The following is a 9,817-nucleotide window of genomic DNA, read 5'->3' on the forward strand; positions in this document are numbered from 1 at the left end:
GCTCTCAAAAAACGAGGTGTAGTTAGGGCCTCAGTTTTAGCAAAATTTGATATCACTTTGCTAACCAAGTATGAAAATTTGAGCTCTCATTTTTGCTGTGTACCACCTTATGTCAAGCAAAATGAGAGCAGATTTTCCTCTCAGGGCGTGATAGCAAAATTTGCTATAATTTTGCCATAAAAGTCTGCTCGGGTAACAGAATCTCATGTATAGACTCCTCACTGATGATGTGAATGCATCACAAATGCTTCTCATCCTCACTCAATCCCTTGGTCAAATGATTAACTCACTGTTTAAACGCCAGAACACTGACCTGTTCATTTGTTAACATCTCACTTTTTGAAGGGGAGTTTTCTTTCGATTGTTGTTTGGTAGCCCTACACAAACAACTCAGTAACGCTCACGGTCGGTTAGGGCTTAGTAAGTTTTTTTTTTATTATTATTTGCACTTTCTTGTGATAGCTTCCACAATTTCATTTAATGACTCGAAAGCTTATTATGATGAACTTGCATCGTATATCACACCTTTAACCTCTTAAAGATATCTAATTGATATTGCTCCTGCAGCCAGAAACACTACACTCACTGAGACCAATTTTGTTTGATTAATTTAACCTATTCTACGAACTGACTGAACGTGACGCATGCCTTTTTATTCAACCGCGGTGCGAGTGCTTCTTCTTCTTGATGCGCACGACAATCTTTCCTGACTTTTTAACGGGTTTTACCAGTACGGGGACCTTCTTTTCGACCACGATGTGTTTCTCGACCGGAACCGGAACTGGTACGTGAACTGTCCGAACGATTTCCTTCACCTCCTTGTAGCCATGATGATCATCCCAGCCGATGCTTCTGCTGCGCCGATCTGTCGCTGCCGGTTCCTCGGGAATGATGACGAATGCCTTGGACGGGCTCGAAGCGGCGGAACTTTCCGGTGCCGCCGCTCGGGATTTCTTCGAGGAGGCGGGCGCCGCCAGGCACCCTGCCAGGAGGATGAGACTGGCGATGGCGACCATCGGTTGCAAAAGCGTAACCTAAGGGTGGAAGAATTATGGGAATGTATTATTGAATTGGTGTTAACGTTTCGATTTCTTATTGAAGCTGCCATAGGCTTCACCACATTTGCGCAAAAACGGTGTTGTGCAATCGGTTGGGATCGAATTTTCTAACGCATCTACCCTTTGTGACATGGTGTATTAGACTGAGTCGATTTGGGGAAATTTTTGAATTTCTCAAACTCTGGGGTCTAAAAAGCTTCGTTTTGGTTTAAAACTTGCCGAATTTTTAAGAATCGTTTACATGAGTAAATTTGAACTTTTATGTTTCTATGGGAAAATTGAATATTTTGTACTGAAAAATCAACATCATTTTTGTTTCTTTTTTTGGATCGAAGCCTTTTGTGCCAATTTATAAACATTTTAAAATAAATTTTTCACTCATCAACTCTGTCGAAGACTGTAGCTTCGTATCTTATTAGACAAAAAAGTTATAACCTGTTGAACAAGATTATGTCTTTTGGCATTGAAAAAAACAATAAATTCATTTTACATCACTGCTGGGTGCTTAGCGAGGTTCTACATAACTAGGTACATTTCATACAATACTTCGCGAGACACCCAGCAGTGATGTCAATTGAATTTATTGTTTTTCAATGCCAGAAAGCATACCCCTGTAAAACAGCTAACAATTTTTTTGCCTAATGAGATACGAAGTTACGGTATTCGACAAAGTTGTTCAGCGATAAATTTCCTTTAGAGAATTTATCAATTGGCCCAGAAACCATTGGCAGGATCGGATTCACAGAAGACATAAAAATGATGTTGAAAAAAGATGATGATTTTTAATTTTCCCATATAAACTTAAAAGGTCAAATTTACTCATGTAAACGTTACTTAGAAATTTTGCAAAAAATCATGAATGAGTTTTGAATGAAATCGAAGCATTTTAGACCCCATGGTTTAGAAAATTTAAAAATGACCTCAAATCGAATCAGTCGCTGGTGTAGGGTGCTGTTTGAATTATTTTCAGGCCATTTACTCCCCCAGCTGGGTTAAAGGTGTGTTTTTTTTTTAAATTTTAGTTGCTCGTTTCGCCAGAAAACGTTTGCGTTTGCAAGAAATATGTTTGTATAGTGAGTTGGCGAGCATAGACGAAAATAGGCGTGTTAGAATCATCGAATTTGCCAACGCATGTGTGTAATGTATGGCGGCCTTTTTTTGTGATTTTAATGGCTAAAGCAGGAATAAAATATGCTTGGGATAACCAAGAAATCGAGCGGCTGGTTAAGATGGTGTTGGTGGACTCAGAAAAGGTTCAATCTCTTGAAGAAAGGATGAATTTGTTCGAGCCCATCTAGCTGCACGATTGGGAATGCACCAACATAATTCAAAATGTGATTTGAACAATTCAAAGTAAGATAAAGACTGTTCAACTTGATGTAGAGGTAAACTGTACAAAACGCACCATCGGGATACAATCGCCCATGCCATTATTTATCAACAATTCGTCAACTTATGGCTACGAATGAAGTTTTTCTACCTTTTTGTTGCGGCAAACAAGCTTCTGTATCACTTCTTAGGTGAAAATTTCATTAAAACGACTCTTAGGAACAGAAGAAAAAATCGAATCTGCGTGAAACTTGTAATTTTTCATGCTTAACATTTAAGGTGTTTTGCAACCCAGACTGCGCAGAGTAATAAAATTTCGACTTTTTTTCAATCGTATGCTTTTTCGGATGTCTATAAATATTTGTTTTTATTACATTTTCACTGATTTTAACTAAAAACAATCATATCAAAATTGGGGCAGAATGCGCACCAGGCCACGTGTTTTACGCTCAAATTCAGAATGCTGTTAACATTCGAGAAAAAACGAATATCAAAGCGAAATGTCACTCTTTTTATTTGCTGCCTCCAAAATTACGATAAGCAAGCATGATGTTATCAAATTTCGTCCTTTTTCATGTTCAAAAGGCGCACCAATATTTGATTTGAAAAAATAATCTGCCACTAAATTTGCCGCGATATCAGCCAAGAGATTAAATTTCGTTGGCTACTTGAAGGCGTTTTACCTATAAGGATATCAAAAAGTGTTTTTTTTAAAGCGAAATTTTCGATACGTTTAGCAATTACAAATGAGTTTTTGCCAAAGAATGTTTAGTTTACAAAAATTCGAAAATCATGTTACTAAACATTTGATGTAACAATCATTGTATTCCACATAATCATTATTTTATTTCTGATCACCCTTCCGGTGAACCACTAGTTTCGGCGTTCTACCCCGCGGTGTGTTGTCTAGTTGGTTGAGTCTTTAACAAAAATGTCATCAAAATTGACTTTATATCGTTATTTTTGTTTCCAGTAAGATGTAAAATAAATCCCTGAATCGTCGTAGACGTTCAATTCGGTTCTATTATGATTCTTAGCGCTGTAAATATCTTTAATGCTTAACTGATGCGTTCTGTACAGTTTTCCCCTGAGTTTAATTTTTGCAAATTCGTTGCATTTGATGACTCTAAATGTCTGGTAACCCTACTAAAATTGACAATCTATATATATAAAAATGAATTTCTGTCTGTCTGTCTGTCTGTCTGTCTGTCTGTCTGTTCCCTATAGACTCGGAAACTACTGAACCGATTTGCGTGAAACTTGGCAGGTGGGGGTATTGGAGGCAGAGGAAGGTTCCTATTGTGGTTTGAGACCCCTCCCTCTCTCATTAAGGGAGGGAGGGGCTTTCCAAACAAAAGGCAATTTTTTGCATAACTCGAGAACCCATCAAGCAAATGGTATCATATTTGGCATGGGGTGGTATTTGGGAACGAGGAATATTTCTATGAATATTTGGTACCCCTCCCTCCTTTCAGTGGCGTGATAGGAAGGGGGGAGGGGGGCTACATTACAATTTTTCATATAACTCGAGAACTAATCAAGATATTGGATCCAAATTTGGCATGGGAAGGTATTTGGATACGAAAAAATATTTCAATGATTATTTGAGACCCCTCCCTCTTTCCAGTTGAAAGGGGGAGGGGCCTCTTCCATATTTATTTATATAGTTTTAAAACTAATAAAGCAAATGGAACCACATTTGGCATGGTAGGGTATTTGGATACGAAAAATATTTCTATGATTATTTGAGACCCCTCCCTCTTTCCAGTAGGGAGATATAAAGGGGGGAGGGGCCTCTTCTATAGTTTTCAACATAACTAAGAAAGTAATTAAGCAAATGGAACCAAACTTGGCATGGGCGGGTATTTGGGAACGTGACATGTTCTAATGATTGTTTGAGACCCCTTCCTTCTTACAGCGGGGAGGAAGGAAAGAGGGAGGGGAGTTTCATACAATTTTTACTGCATAACTCAAGAACTACAACAGCAAATGGAACCAAATTTGGCATGGAACGATATTTGGGTACGAGAAATGCTTCTATGAATATTTGGTATCCCACACTCTTTCGAAGAGGTGGATGAAAAGGGGGAGGCGAGGTCTCCCTTACAATTTTCAGTATAACTGGAGAGCTGATCAAGCAAATTGAACCATATTTGACATGTGAGTGTATTTGGATACAAGAAATGTTTCTATTATGAATTGAAGCCGTACCTTTTAAGCGGTAAGATATAAACGAAGAAGGGGGGGTTTCCATTTTTTTTTGCATAACTCGAGAATTAATCAAGCAAATGAAACCAAATTTCATCATAATCATCAAAAAGTATTTGGGTACGAAAAATACTTTTATGAATATTAAGTTATCACCCCTCTATTGAAAGAAGAGAACAGAAAGGGGGATGGTACTCACTTTCAAGTTTATACATAACTCAAAAATTTACTACTTAAATAAAACCAAATTTGGCATGGCATGGAATAGAGAAAGGAAAGAGGGAAGCTTACATTTAACTTTTATTTTACAAAATCCGAGAAATAGACAATACTTAACATGGAAAATCATTTTGGTATGACTCTATGATTATTTGACACATCATCCTCCTTTCAGTGAGAAGGTACATGGGAGGAGGGAGGTGAGCCCAATACAATTTTGTTAGCATATGTTCTAAATTTATGATTACGAAGCCAACAAATGGAAACAAATATGGCATGGAAAGGTACTTGGTTACGAGATATGTTTCTACGATTGTTATAGACTCTTATGCTTTACAGTGTAGAGAGGAAAAGAAAGAAAGGGGCTCCATACAATTTTTGTTGTAAAGCTTAAATACTTATCAACCAATGGAACTATATTTGATATAAGAGGATTTTTGGGAACGAAAAAAATGTTGATTAATGATTACAATCTCCATTCAGCAGGGGGTGAAGGGAAGAACAGGGGGTGGGGTCTCTCTAATCAGTTTTTAAGCATAATTCCAGAACATATCAAGCAAAAACAACCATACTTTATAAGTTAGATTATTTGCGAACGATTAATTTGGGACCCTTCTTTTTTAGAGCGAAAGTTAAGGAAACAGATGAAAATTATCAGATCTTTAAAACAAATTTATAAATCAAGATTCAGAATATAAGTTATGGTTTGTGTTGCAATTTGAAACTCCAGCTGCAGCTCTCATTTTATAGTGGTTGCTTATTAATTCCGTCATAATTTGATTTAAAATAATACCATAAACAATAAAAATTTGAACGATTTCTGAAAATATCATTTGATTCTGAAAGGTGTAGCAAAGCACACCGGGTCAGCTAGTTGATAAATAAATTAATGCAGATAATTCCATCAGAACATTTCAAGACTCTATCTTTCTTGTTAAAATATTTTTTTCAGAAAATTTGACGGAGAATCTGGCAGTGTTTATAGATTCTTTTAATAAAAATGCTCTGTTTGGGACGTCATAACTGTTCCTACTGCTTTGCCATCCTGGGTAAAGTAGCTAGAGAATTATCCAGTTTACTCCATGAATTCCATTTGCATCGCGTGATAATAAAATATGCGTCAGATTAACACTTCAAACGAAAGCCGGAGAACCTTAATATCATTTTGAGAATCTGCAAAAAATCGTTTTGACGAACTGGAAAACTTTTTAGACTACAGCTGTCTTGAATTCTGAAACAGTTGCAATTTGAAACACATTGATACCAACAATATAAACATATGATTGCTTCAAACCAATATCCTTCCAAATCGGTTTTGTTATCAATTTAGATTTATCAGCAATTATCAAAGTTTTTGTTTCTCATAGAAAATTTGAGAAATTGAGTAATGTACTATCACAGAGAACAGAGTTCGGGCTGGAGCTCGAAACGTGTATAAAAATACCAACCGGAGTTTCAATTCAAAGTCGTAGGTGACGCTCAAAGTACTTTGAAATATTCAAGGTAGGCCATTCCGCTCTCTTTCAGCGTATTGGTAAGAGGCCCCGAAAAATAGTATTGGAAAAATCTGGCAAATGTATGGAATTTATAAGAAAATCACATTTTTCTTAAAATTGACAAGCATTAAAATGATGCAAAAAATATGCACTGATTCATTTTAATGCAACGAACAACATTTGGCTTTTCAACAAGGGCTTTTTGTCGATTTAAAACTAAAATTAGATAATTTATCAAATTTTTAACACACGCAGAAGAAAATATCACATTGCTTGCTCTCAAAAAAGAGAGACGGCGCGATGAAAATTTTTTTTGAATACTCCTTATGTATGGTTCAGATTCAAAAATCCAATGCAAAAAAAAGTATCCGATAAGCCTGAAGAATCAATTATTAATATGAAGCCTATTTCGAAAGAATCGAATGGCTATCAAAAAAATTGTTTTTATTTGATTTCAAATTCACCGAAAAGCATCAACTAGAATAGCCAAGATAAGGTTTTCTAAAATGTTTATGTTGGGTGCAATTGATCCCTAGAGTTCAAAAAGCTATTTTTTTTTTCTTCCAAATAGATCGTGATCATTGTTGATTACAAGATTACGAATATTTATCCAATAACTGATATTTATACAATAATTGTCAGGTGAAAAGGGCTAAGAAAGTTGATTTTCTCTAAAATTCAGAAAATAGCGCCTCAAAGTATGCAATGATATTAGGGTTGAGACATAGTTTCAGAATTTTCTTCGTCTGACATTTATAAATTGTGAAATGAGAAAAATAACATGACCAAAATAGTCAATTGACATTCTTTTATGAAATTTTGTTTGATTTTTCCTAGGACTAAGGCCTCCGGAATGAAGGATCAAGTCTTCTTCAATAAAGGACCAAGTCTTCAAAAATATCGCTTTTATTTCCACGAAGATGCTTCTAGTTCATCTACGGGTTCATGTATCGTTACAGATCGTTACGTTATCAGAAAATGCAAAAGACGGCGAGTTGCTAAATTTTCCCGAAAAATATGATAAAAATAAAAAAAAGAAGATCAAGTATCCCCATTCTTCATTACGGAGCATTCAAGTGAGGTGAAGCGCAATGGCCTACATGTTATTTTCCATGTGGGTGACGCTCAGGAATTAATACTTAGGGGAAAGTCGGGTAAGACGGACATCCTAAAGTAGAATCGCAATAGAAAATCAGATATTGCTATTTTCATCGCAGTTTTCGTGCAGATGGGCAGTTTAGGTTGTTTGCTTTCACATTAACCATCAAGACTGTTTTTATAGCTATTTAAAAAATTCCTGCAAATCACACTTTTCAAAAATGATCGGGTAAATCGGACACTGCTTAGAAAAGGTACATTTTGCCGCAAAAATTGCTGTTAAAGAAGATATTTTTGTGAGGTAAGTATTTGAAAACGTTCTTAAATTAAAATGGAACCAACTGCTCCGAATCCAGAAGCGAAACAGTGTGGTTCCGGAATTTCGTATTTTATAGGCGCTTTCTTCACCGGAGATCATGTTTTTACAGTTTTTATGGCCTGTTTGAGATGGTGAGTGCTTTTCAACTGATAATTGCTCTTGCCAAGGTCCTCTGAAGGCATATGGAGGATCAATCCGATGAAAAATTTAAAATAACTGGAGAAACTTATGAGTCCGTTTTACCCGACCTTGAAGTGTCCGTCTTATCCGCCTTAGCAACTTTTTTTTTTAAACGTTTGTTGTTTAAACCCAGGTGGTTTAAAAGAAGCCTAATAAACACTCTACCCTTGCAAATGGTTGACATTTTCGAAAATTTAGCGAGTTATGAACTATTCTATGAGGGGAAAAAATTACATCAAATAAATTACATCAAATAAAAATTTAAGAGCTTAATTTTGAGTTTGACTGGACAATCGCAAAACTAAGTTTGGCAATCGAACTCCAATTTGAACTTTTTTTATGCCTTTATTCGTCCTATTTATCCAAAATGTTGTTCGGCAAAAATGGCACAAATGGGATTAGCTTTGAGTTTGCCGTTTGAACTCCGTTTTGAACCACCGCAAGGAGGAAAAATGGAACTAAACTTAAATTTCATAGAATCAAACTATTGAGCCACGGTCTAACTTAATTTTGGGAACCAAAAAAGGAGCATGCAGCAAACAAAAAAATGTTTACGTTTTTTCACACGCTGGAATTTTTTTTCCTCATTAAAATCAATATTAACTGACCATCCATCCTGAAGGTGGTGCGATTTTCGGTCAAATTTTAACGGTTTTAAAATGGCCGACAATTCAAATTCTTCTCTTCACAGGTTCGACATAGTTTTGTTCAGGGCCCGATGTCTGTTCTCTGAGGTACTATTTTTAACATTTTTTCGATGCTATAAAAAACTTTACTCAGTGTGGAAACTTTTAATTGTTATTTTCTCTTAGGGGAACTGGGTACAAAATGCATGCACTATTTCACTAAGAAAACATTTTATTGGTTTAATTGTTCCTGTTAGTATATTCCTGGTGAGGAAGTGGTTCATAAACAAAAACACAGGCACTCTGCATTTCATCCAAAAGATTCGAAAGCTTTCCAAAAGTGATTGATATTTCCACCACTCCTTCGGAGCTCTTCTTATAATGATTAATGCAGCAATGTAAGCGCCAGAAAATATCATATTCATATTTTTGCATAACCAAAGGCTGCTTCCACTATGATTATTAATACTCTGTTCTCTCTTCACTATGATCATTAATATATGTTGTTGAAAAATCTTTTGTGTAAAATATATTTTCTGTATGAGTTTAACCACACATCGATTGAAATACATTTTCCAATATCGGGGAAAAGTTCCATAAACACTCTTTTTACATTTTTTTTAGTAGACACAATTCCAGTTTTTTCACGGGTTTTAAAAGCACGAAGCGTCTTACTGCATTTTCCTCATTTGGGAATTTTGATGTTCAAAATTCACATTTCCCCGCCTTTATAATAAGTTGTTTTCCAGGTTTTTTTTCCAGTCTTCAAGTCTCGTAACAATAAGCATTCCCCAACGAAAGGGAAAATCGGTAACGCGAGCCGATTCATCGTACACGCTAGGGTTCACTCAATGATTGGCGTAAATTTTCACTTTCTAAAGGGAGCGCGTATAAGGAATAAACACTTCACTCGGCCCAATTACCTTCATATTGATGTAGGTTCAGCTAATGGGCGTGGGATATCTCGATGGGCTACTGAACTAAACACTAAAAAACCAAAAGGTGTAAACTCGGGTCTGGCTGTGGCTGCACTGATAGCCAATTATGCTCGGTGGGCCGGTTTTATACGATAATAATATTTTTGCCAACATTTAACAGCCACTAATCCACCTGCGGTAGGTGAGGTGAGCCAATTTCGGGCCGACCGATGCAATGTGTTGTTGGGGTTGTTAGAGTTAGAGTTAGTCCCCATCCTCCCTCTTCTTCGCTGTTGTGGGGCTCATCGATCGCCAAGGAATTTTCGCAGCCCGGTCCATGTCTTGGCCCAAAACAAAATGAAACATG

The 9,817-nt window shown here is 36.4% G+C and overlaps 1 protein-coding gene across 1 annotated transcript; it reads right to left on the minus strand.

The window, feature by feature from the left end:
• Positions 1 to 410: 410 nt before the first annotated feature.
• LOC129740144 (uncharacterized) lies at positions 411 to 9,605 on the minus strand. Its single transcript, XM_055731752.1, has 2 exons — positions 9,457 to 9,605; positions 411 to 1,034 (listed from the first exon to the last, which is right to left on the minus strand). The coding sequence occupies exons 1-2, from the start codon at positions 9,460 to 9,462 to the stop codon at positions 657 to 659; spliced, it is 384 nt and encodes a 127-aa protein (XP_055587727.1). The 5' UTR covers positions 9,463 to 9,605; the 3' UTR covers positions 411 to 656.
• Between the last annotated feature and the right edge of the window lie 212 nt (positions 9,606 to 9,817).

The sequence above is a fragment of the Uranotaenia lowii genome, chromosome 1 (assembly GCF_029784155.1).
Source record: "Uranotaenia lowii strain MFRU-FL chromosome 1, ASM2978415v1, whole genome shotgun sequence".
NCBI lineage: Eukaryota > Metazoa > Arthropoda > Insecta > Diptera > Culicidae > Uranotaenia > Uranotaenia lowii.